The sequence below is a fragment of the Myotis brandtii genome, unplaced genomic scaffold (assembly GCF_000412655.1).
Source record: "Myotis brandtii unplaced genomic scaffold, ASM41265v1 scaffold390, whole genome shotgun sequence".
NCBI lineage: Eukaryota > Metazoa > Chordata > Mammalia > Chiroptera > Vespertilionidae > Myotis > Myotis brandtii.
In genome coordinates, this window is record NW_005364954.1 from 440,085 (window position 1) to 460,934 (window position 20,850).

General features: G+C 57.9%; 2 protein-coding genes across 2 annotated transcripts in view; one reads left to right on the top strand and one right to left on the bottom strand.

Moving 5' to 3' along the window:
- Positions 1-20,850, bottom strand: part of TG (thyroglobulin) — a 168,698-nt gene that overhangs the window by 16,408 nt on the left and 131,440 nt on the right. Inside the window, exons 42-43 of the mRNA XM_014544980.1 lie at positions 4,551-4,715; positions 3,266-3,433 (exon numbers count right to left, since the gene is read on the bottom strand). Coding sequence (XP_014400466.1) covers positions 3,266-3,433; positions 4,551-4,715 — 333 coding nt within the window. The remainder of the gene's footprint in view (positions 1-3,265; positions 3,434-4,550; positions 4,716-20,850) is intronic.
- The window catches only part of SLA (Src-like-adaptor), a 56,805-nt gene that overhangs the window by 290 nt on the left and 35,665 nt on the right, over positions 1-20,850 (top strand). The window lies entirely within an intron of this gene.

A 20,850-nucleotide genomic window follows, 5' to 3' on the forward strand; every position in this document is an offset into this window, starting at 1 on the left:
GGGTCACCGCCGGGAGGGATGGCAGGTGAGTGAGGGTCCTGAGGGACTTGACGGAAGCCCCCCTCACCCGCCCTCTTTGGTCTTCGGAGTTTGGTGGGTCCCTGCTGAGGTGACAGGTGGGTCCCGGGGCTGCACTTGGGGCGGGGGCTCCTGCCCCTCCTGGGACTTCCCCCTGGAATCTGGACCACGTGTGTGTGTGGGTTGGGCTCTGATGGTATTGATGCGGGGCTGGCATGAGGAGGAAGGGTGTCCGTGTGTGTGTGTGTGTGTGTGTGTGTGTGTATGTGGGGGTGTGTGTGCATGTGGGGGTGTGTCTGCCACAATTGGGAAATCGGTCTCTGGTCAGGGGAGGTCACTCAGTGATCGGACGCTCTGTGCATGCCTCTTGCTTTCTCTGGATAATTCTCTGGATCTGGGACAATAGTTTTCAACACTAATCATAATAGCACAGTTACGGGATTAAGTGAGCCTGGCCGCTGTGGCTCAGCCAGTTGGGCATCAGCCCAGGCACCAGAGGTCGCCGGTTTGATTCCCGGTCAGGGCACATGCCCGGGTTGCAGGCTCAAATCCCAGTAGGGGGCGTGCATGAGGCAGCCAATTGATGTTTCTCGCTCATCGATGTTTCTATCTCTCTCTCCCTTCCTCTCTCTCTAAAAAAACACAAAAATACTAAAAACCTATTTTAAGTGCAAAAAACTAATATTTATTGAGCACATCCTATTTGCCAGACGCTGGTGCATATCTGAATCCTCTCAATATCGAGGGTGTCCACTAGTCATCTCCCCATTTTACAGATCGGGAAACTGAGGCTCAAGCTCTAAGGCAGCGGTTCTCAACCTGTGGGTCGCGACCCCTTTGGGGGTCGAACGACCCTTTCACAGGGGTCGCCTAAGACCATCGGAAAACACATATATAATTACATATTGTCTTTGTGATTAATCACTATGCTTTAATCATGTTAAATGTGTAACAATGAAAATACATCCTGCATGTCAGATATTTACATGACGATTCATAACAGTAGCAAAATTACAGTGATGAAGTAGCAACGAAAATAATTTCATGGTTGGGGGTCACCACAACATAAGGAACTGCATTAAAGGGTCGCGGCATTAGGAAGGTTGAGAACCGCTGCTCTAAGGGAACGCAGATGCTCCTGATTCCAATCCGAGGACACTCCCCACTCTGCTGACAGGCAGCGTGGGGACAAGGGCCTGGGGGATTCCTTATCTCTGTCCCTCGGGCTGGCAGGGCCCCTGCGGGCGCAGTGACCCTCTCCCACCACCGTCCTCACCGTCCTGCAGTTGGTCTCACCGCTCCAGACGTGTGTAAGGAACTATACCGCAGTGACTCCTTCCCCCCTGTTCTGTCTCTCCCCTGACTGTGAGCTCCTTGAGGGCAGATGGCATTTGTATTAATACCCGGGGTCCGGCACGGAGTAAGTGGCCTCGCTGAGTGTTGGGTGATAGGCAAACGGGCCTGGGAGCTGGAAAACAGACTTGACGCCCGTCCAGGCCGAAGTGTGACTCTCTGAGGTGCTGATGGCGTGGCTGTGTCTCTCCACGCGATCAACCTTCCACATAATTCACGTGAAGTTACACTCCCGTCTTCACACACAAGGGTGGGGCGGCTGTTTTTAAAATGTGAATGCTGCCTTCATTTCACATTGCTCTACATTCTCGTTTTTATTGATTTCAGAGAGGAAGGGAGAGGGAGAGAGATATAGAAACATCAATGATGTGAGAGAATCATGGATCGGCTGCCTCCTGCACGCCCACACCGGGGATCCAGCCCAGGTCATGTGCCCTTGATCAGAATGGAACCCGGGACCCTTCACTCTGCAGGCCAATGCTCTATCCACTGAGCCACACAGCTAGGGCTGCGTTCTCAGTCCTTGCTCCCATTGGACACCGCGTCGCAGGCCTTCCTCGGGCCAGTGAGCGGGAGGGAGCTCCTCCTCTCTCCGTCCCCATTAACCTCTCCTGGCTCGCGGGCACCTTCGTTTATCCAGCCGTCGCTCTGCTAATGGACATTTGAGCTGCTTCCAATGTTTCGCCGCAATAACTCCCGTGATAAGTGCCTGTGTGTCTCTCCCGTCCACTCGGTGCTCCTTCGCTGAAGGCCGACGCCCCGGGTGAGACAGCAGCCGAGGGAACAGGACAGCACAAGGGAACGCGAGATCCCGTTTGCATGAAGGATTTTGTGGTTGTTGCTCCTTCCAGTTCTGCTGCCTTATATTCCACAGAGCCAGGCAGATGGGCCCCGTGGCCGGCATGTGTGTCCTCACTGTGTGCCAGACACCGGGGTCACCCTCCCAGGGGTGACAGCCCAAGGGCCTGTCCAGAGCAGTGACGAGGAGGGCGGGGTGGGCCGGAGGGTGGGCTTGGCGTCTTGCAGGATGAGCTGCATCCTAGTGCGGGGAGCTGAGGCCTGGCCGGGGCAGGAAGTGTGTTCAGGCCGATAAATGAGCTCACAGCTTTTCCCTCTCTGCTGTGTCCACACCGAGCTGCACGAAACCGCATTGCCAGGCGCCAGGCACCCGCTCTCCTGGGTTTAAAAATACTGGCTTGGAAGGCTGCTTTGGGGGTTCTCTGCCAGGACTGGGGAACAGCGCCCCTTTGCCATCCAGCTGCCTCTCCTCTCCCACTCTCTGCGGCCGAGCATCCTTCATGGCACAGGGTGTCCGCAGGCTGGGACCTGGAGCTCCGGAGCCCCTGATTGGCCAGTGCTCACCGTTTCCCACGGGGATCCATTCCCGGAGCCATTTGTGGCTGTGGCTGTGGCTGTGGCTGTGTCTGTGCTGCTCACAGTTCTGCACGTGTCTTGTTTCTGAACCCCAACCCTGTGACCACCCCCCACACTCCTTAGAGAGCCTTACACAGAGTAGTTAGTCAGCGATTGTTTTGTAAATGAGTGAGTAGGTCAATGATTCTCTATTTTTTTTTTGGTTAATCCTCACCCAAGGATATTTTTTCCATTGATTTTTTAGACAGCGTGGGGGGGGGGGTGGGAAGAGAGACACATCGATGTGAGAGAGGCACATGGATTGGTTGCCTCTGCACGCACCCTGACTCGAGCCTGCAACTGAGGTCCATGCCCTTAGTTAGAATTGAACCCAGACCCTTCAGTCCGCGGGCCAACGCTCTATCCACTGAGCCAAACTGGCCAGGGCCATCAGTGACTCTTGACAAGGTCAGACCCTGAGGACCAGAGCCAGGGTCACACCCCACAGGGCCCTCTGAGCCCCCCTCCCCACCTCGCCTACCTTCACGGCCTTCGCCCGGCGGATGAGCCCGTCGTCCTGCGAACTCCCGAGGAGCAGGTCCACCGTGGCCCGCGGCGCCCTCTGCAGCGCTCTGGCCGGAGCCTCTCGCAGGAACTGGCCGTCGAGCACGGGGCCCCAGTAGTGGAAGGGGCCGCTCACAGCCAGGAGCTGCGTGGGTGCAGAGGAATGGCGCTGATTAGGCGGAGTTCATTCATTTTAAAGGACACGGGGCTGAAACAACTAGGAGCGTCGCTTTGCTAAACCATCATGGACGTGGTGCCGGCGGCCCATCTGCGGCTTTACTGGGAAATCAGAGTAAAACGACCAGGGGCCAGTGGCAGGGGCTGGAAGGTGGGTCAGGCTCTGAGCAATGACTGGTCCAGGGGAGCTTCCAGGGCCCCCTCCGAGGTGACCACACCCCAGGGGGACTGGGTAAGCCTGCGCCCAGGTGTGAGCCGGGCAGAGGAGAGAGTGATCAATTGGGGGGCGGTGGCCCGGGGCGGGAAGGAGGTCACAGGGAAACGGGTCAGCCTCGGCCGCTCTCCAGTGCAGCGGTCGCCAGCCTTTCGGACCTCTCATGGCCCGTGGACCGCCGGCTGGAGACCGCTGCTCCAGTGAGCTCCCATCGGGGACCTGAGGCTCAGCCCTAGGGCGGTTGCCAGCCCAGGCGGATTGCCGAAGGGACCAGGCCACCAGCTCAGATGACAGCAGTGGTCCCTGCTGGCGTCCCCTTCACTCACATCAGGGCCAGCAAGAGACAGGGGCCGGGTCCTTGCAGGCAGGAGAAGGGAGCACCCAGCTGCCTGTCTCAGGCGCAGGGGCAGGGCCCAGCTCCGTGGCAGCAGCACCGTGACCCTCAGCACAGTCCCCACCCAGGCGAGACCCTCACACACATCACCTCACCGTCATCTCCTACCCTCCAAGGCCCACCCGCTACCCCACTTCACACACAGGCTCCCAGGCACCCGGAGCTGGTGCCCTCAGCACCCACGCGTGGCCCACCGCACCCTCGTGCGCAGCGCTGAGCAAGACCCTCACACACATCATCTCATCCTCGTCTCCTACCCTCCAAGGCCCACCCGCTACCCCCACTTCACACACAGGCTCCCAGGCACCCGGAGCTGCTGCCCTCAGCACCCACGCGTGGCCCACCGCACCCTCCGTGCGCAGCGCTGGGGGCAGGGAGCGTGTGGCCTCGGGCCGGCCAGGTCTCCTTCCCAGGCCCGGGTTTCCATTTGTAAACATTCGGACAATGTCCCTTCCCAACTGGCACACGTGTGCCCACCTTGGTCTGGGCGTCGTTGAGGGTGTCGGCGGGTTTCTGGCGGAGGCAGGATGTCATTTCCTGGATGGGCGAGGCGGGGCAGCCGACCTCCAGCGCCAAGGCAGCTGCCTGCTGCTGTGCCCGCTCCGGGCTGATGACGGCGGCGGGGGAGAGTGCGGAGCCACCCTGGGGAGAGAGCAGACAGGGGGCTGAGAGTCTCCATCCCTCCCTCCTCCTGCTCAGCCTGAGACCTCAGGGCACAGTAGGAGGCCAGGACCCTGCCCGGAGGTGCCACAGGCATTCGGGAGGTCAGGACAGATCAATTGCCATCCACATGCTGTGTGGTCGTGCACAGATGTCTCCCTCCGCCTCAGTTTCCTCATTTGTGAGGTGAGCACGCTGGCCCGGGTGGCCCTCCGTCTTCGCTATGAACTAAGGCTGCATGTGGAGGCAAAGCGCTGATGGTGGCTGAACAGGGACCAAGATCCGAACTGGGGAGGGGAGTCTGCGAAAGTGGCTCCGTGTCCCACCACCACCTCCGGGGCTCCCTGACTAGCAAGCCCTCCGGCTCAGTGAAGATGGACTTGGGTGTAAACTAGATGCCCACCTAGGAGACTGGGGGACGCAGTCACTGTGAAAGAACCGGCCAATCACAGCAAGTCTCCTGTAAGCCTCCAGGTGCCGGAGCGTCTCCTCTCTGAGAACGGAGGGTGGGAGGCAGGCTCTAGGAGGAAATCAAGGCACAGAGAGGCGGGCGACTTGCTCAGGGTCACAGGGCAGGGAACGGGGTGGCCGCCTCCAAGGCCAAGCCTTTCACGCACACACAGTCGGTTCTGGATGCGAGGGGGCGGCGCTGTGCTCACTGTTATGTCTACTTCACTGTTGGGTCCAAGGGGGACCTTGTGGCCAGAGTCAGAGGCGGGGCCAGGCCATCGGACCCCCAGCCGAGGGAGCAGGACACATGGGGGTGGACCCTGACGTGGCCACACTGGGTCCCAGAGCTCTGAGCTGCTCAGACCCGGGCAGGCAGCCTGGTCTACAGACTCCAGACGGGCTGGGCCCCCACATAGTGTCCTGTCCTCAACCCATTCCGATAAGCGGAGGCTCCTGCCGCGGCGAGGTGTGTGCAGGCTGCCCGTGCTGGGGCCTGCAGTGGGGCTCTGAGCCCAGCATCTGTGAGCGAGGGAGATCACGGGCTCATGGTGGGGACCTGCGAGCGGCAGTGGACATAAATGCCCAGCCAGCCCCGGGCCGGGAGGTCGGCAGTGGTGCCCACAAACGGTGGCAGGATGATTGCCCCCGGGTTCAGCTTTCTAACGAGCAGGGGCCGGCTTTTCTGAGCATCACTGCGTGTGCTCTGACTCAAGAGAACACACACACACACACACACACACAAACAGTGTGCGCACACATATGCACACACATGCTCACATACGCACACACATACATATGCACACACATGTGCGCAGCCGCGTGCTTAAAGTACTCCAGGTCAAAGCCCCACATTCTAAATTGTGAGCTGACCAGGCAGTCCGTGGCTGGGCTGCGGTGGGGCGCCAAGCAGGCGGGCTGGGGGGCTGTGGACTGGGGATGGGCCCTGTGGTGTTTTCTACACTGTCCCAGCTATAAAAAGCCAGAGTTCCTGATGTGTGAGGAAGTGGTTAGAGGCGGGGGCTCGCGGATACTGCACGGCGGCTCAGAGAACTTTCCTCGCCAAGCATTTTGTTTTCATTGATCTTTCTGCACAAAACTCTCTTCATGGAAAATCGGTGGTTAAAGAGCCAACAGCGGGCTCAGCCCCCACTTGAAAGCACTTGGTGGAGACAGGGAGCTGGGGGAGGGGTGCTGGGCGGAGCCCCGCCAAGAGCAGGGGCCTGGGGGCAGAAGGACCAGGTTCCAGCCCCAGCCCTGTTCCCCACGGACGAGGGGACCCTGGGCAGGGGTGCGGGGTGACATCCGGGGCCTCATCTCCTCATCTGGATGGGAGTGATAACCATGCCTCACAGCTGCCCTGAGGGGGCAGGGCGGGCGGGGCGTCCTCAGCCCAGGGGTGGGGTGGGGAGGAGTTGGTGTTGCTGTTGGTGCCCTTGATGCTCACGGGACTCTGTGGGTTCAGAGGAGCCGGTCCTGTCACCCTGCCCAGTCACGCCAGCAGCCTGGGCCCTGGGCCGGTACTTTATCTAAATCTGACCTAGCTATTCAGTGGCAATGAGTTTCCGTTCGTTTTGTGTGTTTTCTGAACTTTAAAAATAGTGCAGGGCGAGACCACAATTGCTGAGCACTGCTTTTTCTCCCGGAGCCTCAGCACATGCGAGGGGCCTTGACCTCAGTGAGCCACTGGCTGGGGTGACCTCGGTGAGGCCCCTGTCCAAGCACACACATACACACACAGCCACACACACGCAGTCACACACACACAGCCACACACACGCAGTCACACACACACAGCCACACACACGCAGTCACACACACACAGACACACACACGCAGTCACAGTCACACACACGCAGTCACAGTCACACACACGCAGTCACAGTCACACACACGCAGTCACAGTCACACACACGCAGTCACAGTCACACACACGCAGTCACAGTCACACACACGCAGTCACAGTCACACACACGCAGTCACAGTCACACACACGCAGACACACAGACACACACGCAGTCACAGTCACACACACGCAGTCACAGTCACACAGTCACAGACACACAAAGACACATATATGCAGTCACAGTCACACAAACACACTCACACACACAGTCACAAACAGAAGCACATACTCACACAGATGCACACCCAGAAACTTACACAGACACACACACTCAGACACACACAGTCACAGACAGACACACTCACACAGATACACACTCAGGAACACACAATTATAGACAGGAACACACCAGTCACAGGAACACACACACACTCAGACACACTCAGACACACATACTCACAAACAGACACACTCACACAGATATATACTCAGAAACATACAATTATAGACAGGAACACACACACACACACACACACACACACACTCAGACACACACACTCACAGACAGACACACTCACACACACACACACACACACTCAGATTTTCTTGAAATGGACACCTCAGAGTTTGCCGGGGAGCCACTCACAGGCCTTCCATGGAGAAGTCACTGACCCCAACCCCGACGGGGCAGTTTCTGCGACAAATGTCCAGGCGGGGCCCGGGCCCTTCCTTACCAGTGAGTCTGCAGGCCCAGTGCTGGAACGGGCGTGAGCCTGTCTCTTTCCTAACAGCCCCTGGTGAGTGCCACCCGGCTGACACCTGTGAATGTGCTGCTTCCAGTGCCAGCGTGCAATCTGGTGTTTTGGCTGCGAGGGAGGGGGCGCAGGCAGGAGCGCCTGCCGGTTGTGGCGGGTGACAGACGGGGGTGCAGACCCCAACTCCGGCTCCTAGCTGTTTGATTTGGGCTCTTCCTTCATCTGTCAGGAGCGTGACGATGCTGACAGCTTCCGCCAAGGCCGTTGTCGTGAAGAAAGGAGAGGATTCTCATGGCGCATGACAGAGTGCAAGGGTTCAGAGTGCTAGCCCTTGTTCCTCATGTTCGGATGCTTTAGGCAGCACCGCGAAGCACATCTTCACAGGCAAATCTGTCCACATATTCATGCTAATTTCCTGATAGGCCACAGAATCACTGGGTCACAAGGGATACTTTTTCCCTGAGACATAAAAATGTATTGCGTGATCTTTTCCCATAACATTTTCATGGTTTCCCATGAAAGATATGCATGAGGGAATCTTTCTTGAAGGAACATAGGTTTGTATTATATAGGTGGCATTTTAAGCTCTGATTCTTGGCCTCTGCAGCGACCTGTTTGAAAAGGGTCTCATGGAGATATAACTCACGTATCATACAGTTCACTCACTCAAAGCCCACACGCCGATGGCTTTCAGTTCTAGGCACAGAGCCCTGTCACCATCACCACGATCTAATTTTAGAACATTTTCATCATCCGCAAAGCAGCCACGTGCCCATTAGCAGTCACTCCCAGCCCCAGGCCATCACTAATCTGTTTCCTGTCTCTGCAGAGTTGCCTTTTCTGAAATTTCATGTAAATGGAGCCACCAATCGGACGCCTCCTGGGCCTGGCTCCCTCCACTTCACCCAGTGATCGCGCACGTAGGCACTCCATTCCCTTCATAATTAAATACCATCCCATGGCTCCCACATATAATATTTTATCTACTGCTCAGCTGCTGGGCGTCGCTGGTTTCCCCTTTTTGGCGATTATAAATAATGCTCGATGAACAGCCTGGTCCATTGTGTGTGTGTGTCGGGGGGTGGGGTATGTTTTCATTTCTCCTGGTTGTATACCTAGGAGTGGAATCGTTGGGTTAGAAGGTAACTCTATGTCCGACCATTTGAGAAGCTGCCAAAATGTTGTTATGAGCCCTTAGGCAGTGCCTGCATGTTCCAAGCTCTCCATGCCCCACCAACACGATATCACCCTGTGCATCCCTGTCACAGCCCTCAGGGGGGGCGGGAGCGGAACCTCGCTGTGCGCTGTGCGTGTGATGTGCATCTTCCTAACGGCGGATGGTGGTGCGCACCTTTCCTGGTGCGTACGGGCCCTCTGGCCATCTGCTCTGGAGAATCGTCTGTTCAGGTCCTTGGCCCAACGCTAAGTTGGGTTGTTTGTCTTTCTGTGATTGAGTGGTGAGTGTTCTTTATATGCTCTGGATGCACGTCCCTTCTCAGACGTGTGATCTGTGAACACTGGCTCCCAGTCCACGGGTTGTCTTTTCACTTTCCTGACGGTATGTTTAGTGGCACAGTATGATACCGTGAAGGTACGGCGCGGCTGGCAGGGTATATGGTGAGCAAGAGCCTGGGTTTTAGAATCAGACCAGCCCGGGTGGGACGTCTGAATCCACAAACATCTCTTATTCCCTTTGTGGGCCTCCGTGTTCTCCACCCACAGAGTAAAGGGAGGGAACCGGCCCTTCTCGAAGATGCCAGCAAATCGGCCCCTCCGGGCTGCCCCTGCCCCATCTCTTTAACATTTAACATTAACGACAAGCAAAGCGAGAGAGATGGGATGAGGGACTGCTTAACCTCAGGGCCTGGAGTCCAGCTGCATCCTAAATACACGTGTTTTCAAACCCTTTCCTTTCCCCTCGCTCCAGCTGCCTCAGGAAGGGTGCACCTCAGTGTGTTTTCTTTACAGACTTACATCTCCCCCTCCCTCCCCCACTATCTCCACCTGGAAAGAGAAGGCAGGTGCCAGCAGGTCGAGGGGCCCGCTGTGACCTCACCCTCTGCACAGTGACCCCATCTGTGCTCAGGGAGCCTCTGACCAGGGGCCCCTTCGTGAAAGAGTGACAGCCTCAGAGAGGCTCTGTGCCTGCCCCGCACCCAGCCCAGCCTCCCCGAGCCAGAGGGACGGGTGGCCATGGGCCTCTGCACTCACCCTCCCTCCCGCGGACACTTTGGCCAGCATGGCTCTCCACATGGCTTGGCCACACACTGGCCCCCTTAGCTGCGGGCATGCACTGTGGGGACCCCTCCGGGGCACCCCCAGGCACGGATGGGAGAAAGGAGAGAGCTGGCCCCGGCTCGGCCCCTTCGGAATGGAGCTCGCTCCCCTGTTGTGTTCCCTGCAGGGCCTTGCAGCCCCGACCAAATGCCTGTTCCCAGCTGTCATCGACGCTGCCGCCAGTCGCCTCTGTCACCCTGGCTGTCAGAAACCATTGAAGGGCTTGGCGCCCGAAAAGCGCTGCCTTCCCAAGCGGAGGGACAGCCCTTCACAAGCGACGCTGAGTGACAGCCCGGGCGACGGCTGCCCCGTTTCGCAGGGAATTTAAATGCAGGCCCCTGAGCTGCTCCCTCAGTTGCCAACGAGCAGTTCACACACACCCTGAGTATACGCTGCCTTCCCAGGCGGAGGGACCGCCCTTCACAAGCGACACTGAGTGACAGCCCGGGCGACGGCTGCCCGTTTCGCAGGGAATTTAAATGCAGCCCCCTGAGCTGTTCCCTCCGTTGCCTACGAGCAGTTCACACACACCCTGAGTATACGCTGCCTTTTAGAAACAAGCCCATGATCATGACCTGTAGGTGCCCAGATGTCTCCTTCTGGGTACTTATTCCTGTAGCTTCACTAACGACCCAACGAACATGCGGGCCCAAGGCCGCCATGGACATCTCGCCGGGGCCCCTGAGGACACACTGTCTCTTCCCCCAGCTGATCGGAGCCCTCGGCTCTGGCCTGGCCTGGTATCTGTGTCCTCGGGCCTGAGCCTCCCCCCTCCCCCCAACACACACACACACACACACACACACACACACACAGCTTCCTGTGTTCAGATGGGCTCAGCATTTTCCTCTGTGGCGGCCACTTCTTTCTGAGCTGCAGCTGGTGCAGGTCGAGCCCACCCCCCTGTAAGGAGGACGTCCCGACGGCCCTGGGCCCACAATCCAAGCAGACCCTCTCCCCAGGGCCTCTGTACGGACACTCCCAGGGGACCCCCGTGGAGGTGCCGGTGTCCCCAGAACAAACGGACGCATGCTGAGTCCCTGCCCGCCTTGGCTCCCGGAACCCATTCACATCATTCTAACACTACGCCCTTCAGATGTGCCAGCTGACCACAGTGTGAATGGTTACACTTGTAGGAAGAATGGCCAGGACTCGGGCTTCGGGGTTGGATACAGCGTATCCTGCGCTGACAACTTGGCAAGTGGCTTTGCTCTCGGGGCCTCAGTGTCCCCATCTGTAAAGTGGGTATATAATGCTGTCTCAGGCTGTGGCATCAAGAGCCTGGGCCTCAGGGCCCTGCGGCCCGGGGCCAAGTCCAGAACCCCCTCTTACCCGCGGCGTGTCCTTAGGAAAGCGACTACAGTTCCCCGCACCTCTGTCTCCTCCGTGTACAATGAGGGGAGAAGAACATGCCCTGAGATGAATTGATGAGATCACGTGGACAGGGGTGCACCCGCTAGCTGTCCAACCAGCAGGAGCAATCACTAACATCATAACCGGCCTGTCACAGAGTCCTTGCAAAAACTAGATGAAATAACAGGCTTGAGAAATATACCCTGCAAAGCACTACACAGAGGTCGGTTGTTATTGTTCATAATGTTATTGCGACTCAAACTAAACTGAAAAACAGGGACACATTCTCCCATCTAAGGATCAGGTTGGGGGTGAAATTTTGTTTTGGCCAAGGATTTTCAAAGCAGCTGAGGAGCTGGCCTGTCCTCTCCCGTCCCTCCCCCGTGGCCCGTGCGCTTGGTGTAACTAGCTGTGGTTCGGCGGGTCAAGAAATAAACCCTGGCTGACGATGCCACGCCCCTCCCGGCGTTGGTACGTGCTTGGCGCCCTTTTAAATTTCATTAAGACTGATGTTGAGCATGGTCTTCTTTATTTTTATTATTTCCTAAAATATTATTTTTTTCTTGATTTCAGAGAGGAAGGGAGAGGGAGAGAGAAATAGAAACACCAATGATGAGAGAGAATCATTGCTCGACTGCCTCCTGCACGCCCCACACTGGGGACTGAGACCAAAACCTTGGCATGTGCCCTGATCGGGAGTCGGACCATGATCTCCTGGTTCCTGGGGCAACGCTCGGCCACTGAGCCACGCCAGCGGGGCATTTTAAATTTCATTAAGACTGATGTTGAGCGTGGTCTTCTTTATTTTTATTATTTCCTAAAGTATTATTTTTTTCTTGATTTCTGAGAGGAAGGGAGAGGGAGAGAGAAATAGAAACACCAATGATGAGAGAGCATTATTGCTCGACTGCCTCCTGCACGCCCCACACTGGGGACTGAGACCAAAACCTTGGCATGTGCCCTGATCGGGAGTCGAACCATGACCTCCTGGTTCATGGGGCAACGCTCGGCCACTGAGCCACGCCAGCGGGGCGAGCGTGGTCTTCTTTAAATAACGACAACAGATTCATGTCAGAAGTGAGAAGGCCTGTCCCCCAGAAGTATTTGGGCGCCAACGGGGAGCTGCGCTGCGCCATGCCACGCGTTCGATCTCAGCCCTCACCGCCCTTCGTGCTGCGGCAGCCCAGGCAGCGGTGACGGGCAGGTTTCATTGCTACGGCTTTTGTGAGATGAGGACACCAGGGCAGGGCAGTTTCCAGGCCTGGCTGCGGTCACGGGGGAAGCTCAGCGCTCAGCGCAGAGGCCTTACCTCTTTCTGGCCGGCCGCTGTGTTGCTCTCCCAGGGACACCCGAGCCTGCGCTGCTGGGAGCCGCTGGGGAGCAGGGATAATCCAGCACCTCCTTGACCCCCTCTGCCTGCCAGGTGGGCGGGAGCCACAGGGCAGGGAGGGCCTTAAGGCAGTTTGTCATCTACAGGCTTTTTTGTTCTTCCTTTTTATTTTGTTCTATTTATTATTTATTCTTATATATTTTTATTGATTTCAGAGAGGAAGGAAAAGGGAGAGAGAGAGAAACATCAATGATGAGAGAGAATCACTGATTGGCTGCCTCCTGCACGCCCCACACTGGGGATCAAGCCTGCAACCCTGGCATGTGCCCTTGATCCTTTCGTCCACAGGACGCCACTCTGTCCACGGAGCCAAACCAGCCAGGGCCTGTTTCTGTTTTACACCTGCTCCCTCTGCGTCTCCCTCCCATTCACCCCTCCTGCCTGGTGAGTCTGTGACGGCCGCTCTGGCCCTGGAAGGCGCTAGCGCTCCTGTCAGTCATCGAGGAAATAGGCAGCTCCCGTTCCCGGAGCTTCAGTTTCTGGAACTCAGAGCATAGAGGTGGGGAAGGAGGTGTCAGGAGAGCCCCGTCGGGGGGCGTGGCACCACCCAGAGTCCCAGCACGGAGTTTCCTGGGCCATGGGCACTGGCTCCTGTCCTGGTTCTCATGCAGCGTTCACGAGGCTCTCGGTGCCCTTCCCAGAGATTGTGCGTGTGCCTCAGGAAAGATGAGACGGGCGTTTCCCGACTCCCTCTCCAACATCATTTAGAAGCGCTGCCTGTCTCCTCCCCCATGGTCTCCCCAATGGGGTGCCCGTGGCAACCCATCAGGGCCCAGGGAGAAAATGCTAGAACGTTTACTTGTGAGTGTGGAGCAGTCTCATCCTTTACAAACATTTTGACAGCCCGGCCGGCCTGGCTCAGGGGTTGAGCATCGGCCTCTGAACCAGGAGGTCACGGTTCCATTCCCAGTCAGGGCCCATGCCCGGGCTGTGGGCTTGATCTCCAGTGTGGGGCCTGCAGGAGGCAGCTGATCAATGATTCTCTCTCATCATTGATGTTTCTATCTCTCTCTCCCTCTCCCCTCCTCTCTGAAATCAATAAAAATATGTTTAAAAAAACATTTTTACATTTAGAATGTCCATATTAGTAGAACAATCTGTGCATGAATTAGTGACAATGGGCATATGCAAAGCTTGTTACTGTTGGGTACAGGACCAAGCAGCTGGGGTGTTACCTCAGCAGCAGGAGGAGGTCCCTTTCCCCGTGGGCTGGAGAGAAGAGAGCTGAGCTGGGATGTCACCACGGACCCCCAGTGTCTGCTCTGCTGCTGGGAACCAAAGGGACCAGCAAACTCTGTGCCTCTGACACAGTGGCAGGCCGCTCTGGCAAAAGGCTAGGTGGCAGCCCTCCCCGCCTCCCCAACAGTGCCTCAGGCTACTAGACAACTGCAGAACCTCGCCTGTGGGCAGAGGGCAAGCCTGGGAGCTTGGCCCCACCTTTTGCAGGGGTTAAGGGAGCGTGGCCCCGCCACCAGATCCTGGCGCGGTGCCGTGAGAGGACCAGAGCCCGAGGGGACCCCGGCAGGACCCTCACTCCTGGTTCTGGCAGATCCTAAATGAGGGAAGGCCATTCTGGTCCGTGGAACAGCGAAGAGAACCCAGAGGTAAACCCAGCAGCACCTGCCCAGGCACTCGGAGGAAGTGGAAGGTCACTGGGAAGGCCGGGCTGGGCAGCAAGGATGCGCGGGCCCACCACCAGACCCTGGCGCGGTGCCGTGAAAGGACCAGAGCCCGAGGGGACCCCGGCAGAACCCTCACTCCTGGTTCTGGCAGATCCTAAATGAGGGGAAGGCCGTTCTGGTCCATGGAACAGTGAAGAGAACCCAGAGGTAAACCCAGCAGCGCCTGCCCAGGCACTCGGAGGAAATGGAAGGTCACTGGGAAGGCCGGGCTGGGCAGCAAGGACCCGCTGAGGAATCCAGGCAAACGCCAAGGACGCGGGGCAGCCAGGACCGAGGCGGGACTGGCCTGAGGAGTCAGTTCACCAGCCTGTCCCGGTGCGTTTGAGAGGAGCAAGGAGGCCACAAGGGGCAAGATAAGAGATGATTGTGGATCACTTCCAAGTCCAGACCAGATGCAACAGAAGTCACCCCAACAAACAAAACAAAACAAAAACACACACAAAACAATGAGCAGGCTCAAACTGAACGTCCTGGCCAGCACTGCCAAGCGTCTAGCCTGGACTTGGACTCTGCTCAAGTTCAAGGTTGAGCTGGACATCATCCCTCCCTCACGCTGTGGGGCCACGGCAACCTTGAGAGCCGTTTCCTTTGGCTCCCTCCTCACTGGACCCCCCACGACGCTGCCCTGACTCACGGGTCATCCCAGGCCCTGTCCACGGAGCTCTGATGGCAGGACATGTCTCCCAGTCACCCTTGTCCTCCCAGAGCGTGGCCTCCTGCTGGCCTGAGGCGTCCCTTTTCCGAATACAAGATTCATTTAAATAAAAGAATGCCGAGTCAGATGTAGGGAAGAAAGAAGTTTGTACATGCGTGCATGGAGAGGAAGCTAAGAAGCACGGTGCCAAGTTGCAAAGCTGCAATGGGCCCTGCTCAGCGACCTTCCTCAGCTCCGGGAGGTCCGCTACCCCTCCAGCACTCTCAGGAAGCTGAGCAGCCGGGTGGCCTCCCCGGTGGAGGCAGCAGGTGGGTTGAGCAAGAGGACAGCTCTAGTGCATCAACAAGTTTGTGCAACTCCCCCGGCCGCAATGGACAGTGGAAACGAAGCTTCTACTTCTCCTCCTGAGAACACTCGGGGCCGAGAGGCCTCTCACAGATACACATGAAGGCCCCGGAGACATAAACATGTAGGTTCCGCTCCAGCTGGAGACCTCGGCTCAGCCACACGGACCCCCTTCCCCAGCTTCTGACGTGGTTCCCGAAATACGAACGAACTCCCGTGTCTGGAGAAGCAGTGGGGTCTGATGGCTCCCCAGGGAGGTTCATGGTCAGCCGCTCACCTTCCCCAGGGAAAAGGCAATAGTCAAAGTGTGGACTCTTGTTTAGAAGGCAGACCCCTCGCCTTCATTCATTCACTCACTCAGTCATTCACTCGTTCGGTGGCTAATTATGGATCACCTCTTTGGGGCAAGGCTCGGTGCTAGGCTCAGGGGTCATGCGTGAGACGTGTCCCTGTCCCCCCAAGTTTCTGCTCCACTTTGAAAGGAAAGTGGGTGGCGTCCGTATCCAGTGGACCCCCGCTCTGTGCCTTGCACCACGCTAGCGGGTCTATGCACCTTGTCCTGCGGACCCTCCAGATCTGGGAAGGAAAAGGAATAGCAACACCATGCAGACACACAGAGAGATGCAGAAAGCTTTGCAAGATCACACAGCTTCCAAATGTCGCGAACCCCCCTCTTGTTCCAGACTCCGATGCGCATGTCCTGCTCCTGTGGGGCAGGGGAAACTCCCAGGGGGAGCAACTCCCTTTGGCTGGGGATTTCTGGGAGGACAGGGGGACAAGGTGAACTCTAGGTGGGGCACTTCACCGGCAGGGCTGGGCAGGGGTGAGGTAAACGGTGCAGAGGTGGGGAGGCTGTCTGCGTGCAGGGGGACACGGACGTCCCTGTGGTGAGCGGGGCTGGAGGCCTTGAGCAGGGACGTCGTCACGGGAGGAGGGTGAGAGCAAACGGTGATGAGCATCGAATGCCAGGGAAGGGAGGGAGAGGGTTCTGTGGGGAACAGGAGGCTGTGGCAGGTGCTGGAGGAGGATGGCCACAGGACCTGAGTCGGAGAACTGGGGCTGGAATGGGGTGAGGGAAGCTGTGGGGAGGCCCCCTCGCAGGCCCGCCTGAGTGTGATGGTGCGCTCACCTCCGGAGGTTCCTGGGCTAGACCTGGGGGTGTCACTCATCAGCTGGGTGACCTAGAGCAAGCGGTTCCACCCTGGGAGCCTGGGTCTCTTCCGGTGAAGCCCAGACACACAGAGTAACTAGGGAGAATCCGTGGGGACCATAGGCAGCAGCCGAGCATCTTTCCCGGCTCCCCTTCCTCTTTTCCTCCTTCTTGGGTACCCCAAGCATCTCCGGCCCTGAACCTCTGCACTTGGCATTCGCTTTACCTGGTCCTTCTTCCTCTTGGTTTGCTCACTGGTGTCACGTGGGCGCCTTACAAAGCTCTCTTCCCAGGTGAGGCCCTCCTGTCCCCACTCCCGCGCAGCCTCTGCACCCGTACGTGCTGGTGTCTCTAACTCGGCACCTGGAGCCGCGCCTCGCACACAGCAGGCGCTCCACGGGTTCCGTGGGATAAACAGTGAGTGAATGAATGAGTCAGTGCGCGTCCAGCCGGGGAAGGGACACACCCTAGGTTCTCGGGGAACTTGTAGGCTGCACGGGATCTCGAAGGTCCCATGGGCTGAGCCCTCTCTGGATTCAAGAATGCCATCCGCGGATTATGGCCCGAGGGCGGTGCCTGGCACATCAGCCGCGCTCACTGCGCCTCCCACTCGCTTCTCTCCTCGGAGAGGACTTCACTCGTCCCCGAGGCTGCCTTTCCAGCATCTAGCCGTCCCCACAATTACGCTGAAAGCAGGACAAGGACCTTAGGCAGAAGTGGGCATCTGCGAGTACTGGACCCAGCTGTAAACTGTGGGGCTTGCACACGGCACCCCGGCCACGGGACGCCGAGTCCCCTTAACTCCTGGACCCTGGACCCTGAGCCCCTGGGACCTGCGGCTGGAGAAACAGGCTCCCTCTGTGTGGGTTAGGAGACCTGCCCAAGCCCCCGCTGCAGGTGTAACATCAGCTCCCGACCATGTAAGTGTGCAAACTTAGTTGTCTAAGTGGGGGATATTGCATTTCAGTAAAGCCGGGACTTCACTGATCAACTTGACCCCTTCGGGTGTCCTGCTGATCTGCCCATGGCCATTAGCCTGGCCCTCCTAGGTAATGAGCTGACACCCCCCCCACGCCCCCCGCCCTGGAAATCCGGTTCTTTCTGCACCCAGGAACCTGCAAGTCCCCGTGAGTCTGAGCGCAGCCTCTTGACTGGTCGCCGGGCCAGGGCTGACCCCATCCTGACCCTTGAGGGCTTTGCTGGGGGCATCTCTGGCCAAGTTTGGCTCCAACCTCCACACCAGCCCCTCCCTGGGCCCCAGCGCAGGGACATTTTTAGGGGCATTTTCTTGAACTCCCTGGTTCCTGTCAGTTCCCCAGGGCTGAGGGACACGCTGAAACCTCCCGGCCAGGGCACATGAGCAGCAGCACCCCAGGCCACCCCGTTACCCAACAGCGACGGGCAGAGCGGATATTGCAGCCCTGGCCCCCGGGCTCCAAATTCAGAGCTTCTCCCTCTGCAGCTCCGCCTGTCGAACCCCATCCTTCACTACACGTCCCTCTGTGGTCCCTGCCCACCTGCCGTCGCCTCTGCCATCGGACTCAGGCTTCCTTAGGGTCCACGTGTCTGCCCCCCAAGCCCCCGAAGCCGGCAGTTCTTCCTGCAGGAGCCTCTCAGGCGCAGGCTTGTCCGAGGCAGCTCCGCTTCCTCCCGCAGGGCTCAGCGAGGGCCTCTCCGTAGACAGCCCGTCCCCGGCCACTGGCCGCTGTGGGAAGGAGCGCCTGTGAGCCCCGCTGTCTTTTCTTAAATACGTCTATGTTTATTGATGTCAGAGAGGAAGGAGAGGGAGAGAGAGAAACATCCATGATGAGAGAGAACCATGGACCAGCTGCCTCCTGCACGGCCCACACTGGGGATCGAGCCCACAACCTGGGCATGTGCCCTGACCAAGAATCCAACCGTGACCTCCTGGTTCATAGGTCAATGCTCAACCGCTGTGCCACCCCTGCAGGAGGGCCCCTCTGTCTTATTAACCATTTCCTGTCCTTCCCGCTGTCACCATCGCCGATAGCTGCCGCATTTCCATCTTTATCCCACGGCTCCCCCCCCAAAAAAGTAAGCTCCATCCAAGAGAGGCTCTTGCTGTGCACAGCTGGATTCATTGAACAAATGAAGTTTCATTGAACGAATGTTAAATAAGGGAATAGATTTAGTCTAACTCATAGATTCTGGGCAAATGTTTTTGTGTTTTGTTTTGTTTTTTTAAGTTGTCACAAAGCTCATGCTTTCTGCCTATCAGCTCACACCTCCTTTCTGCCTCTGTGTGAATTTTGGGGGGAAACTCCACTTACGCATCTCTCTGCCAGTCCGCTTCCCCTTCTCGGCGAGTGGCCCGCTCCGTCCGTCTTTTGCAACGTTGCCTCTGTACCTTCCCAGGGCCGCCCCGCGCATGTTTCTCAAGTTGTCTGAGGAAGCATCTCTCTAGTACCGAGTGCCTTCTAAATTTAGAAGCGGCCCGCTGTTTTCGATTCACCGTCGACAACTACACCGAGTGAGGTTTCTAAATGACTCTCCCTGGGCGGCCGAGGCGGCCCTGTGGGGCTGGGGCTGCGTGTCACCCGCCAGAGACACCGGCCGGGTTCCGTGCCAGGCCCAGCTGTGTGACTCTGGGCAAGTCACTCTGCTGTCACCTCTGTGAAGCAGCCCCCACACGGTCCCCCGGCGTTCCAGCCCAGGCAGACATTCCCAGGCGGTCCTGCCGGGAGTCAACATCCCGGCAGCTTCCACCTCTGCCACCCTCAATCCCTGAGGCCCCAGGTGCCTGGGGTCTCCTGCTTGAGACTCGCCTGTGATGAGTGGGGAGCTATATATTGTTCCTTTTAGAATATGTTCTTATTGATTTTAGAGAGAAAGGCAGGGAAAGGGAGGGAGAAATGTTGATGTGAGAGAGAAACATCAGTCGGTTGCCTTCTGCACGCCCCCCACTGGGGATTCAGCCTGCAACCCAGGCCTGTGTCCCGACCCACCAGGAAGCCAACCGCGCGGCCTTTCGGGGCGGTGCAGGGGACCATGCTCGACCAGCTGAGCCGCGCTGCCCAGGGCTACCTATTATCACTTTTTAAAAAATTTAAACCCATCGAAACGTTGAAATACTACAATGCACACAGGCTCTTCACCGAGATCCCTCCAACAGTAACATTTTGCCACATTTACTGTCTTGCTCTCTTTCTCTTTATTTGTGTTTTCTCTTTCTTCCTGGACTATTGAAAATTATAGACACCGGCCACCTGGCCTCCTGACACCTCAGCAGGTGTCTGCTAAGAGCCAGCACACTCACTCACATCCCCACGGCAGCACTTCACCCCACGAGAATCAAGCATTGACACGGCATCATCGGACCTGTGGTTTCTATATTTGAGTGCCACCCACCGTCCCCATCACAATCTTTCTGTCTTTCTAGTCCTCTTCCCTTGACCCAGGATCTAGTCAAGCATCACACAGGCAACATGATCTTGTAGGTGTTCGTGGTCAATGTTCACCTACACCCCGTGTTTCCTGACCTTCCCGGTCTCTCGGGGGCAGCACGCCCAGGGGGGCTGCCGGCAGCAGCTCTCGGCAGAGGGCCTTCGATGCCTCTATTTTAAGCCTCTGCCCGTGAGGACCTGCCCTCCACAGGCTCTGCGCTGGGGCTGGCTTGGCAGCGGCATGAGGAAGCCGCGATAATTGGGAAACTCAGAAAAGAGAAGCTGCCGCCGCGTGGACCCAGCCAGCTCCAGGGGCCCTGAGCGCAGCCCGGAGCCTCCCCCGCCTTTTAATTAGAGAGAAAACGCGTCTGCGAGCCTGAGCGAGGCCTGGCCGCGCGGAGCTGAGCTGCCCATGTCCCCAGTGCTTTGCACCCGCGTGCAGCAGGCCGCCTGCCTGGCGTCCTCAGAGAGGAGCCTGCTGGGCGCTCGCTGAAAACAGGAACCTGCCCCTCCGCGGGGCCCGCGCCTCCTCGTTCTCGCAGAGGAAGTGTGTGGCATGTTTAGCAACTGCTGCTCTTCTCGATAGCATGGGCTTGTCTACACCCCGCGGAGGCCCGGCCGCCCGCTCACTCTGCGGGAGCAGCAGCGGCTGACGGAGAGGCCGTGACGGGGACCCTCGCCAGCTACTCCCCGGGGCCACCATGTCCAGCCTTTGAAGGTATCTTGGGGGACGTGGTGGGGGCTGGGTGGGGGGAGGCATCAGGACCCTTTAGACATGCAGCTGGCAGGGGGGTGAGATCTTGGAGACGGAGA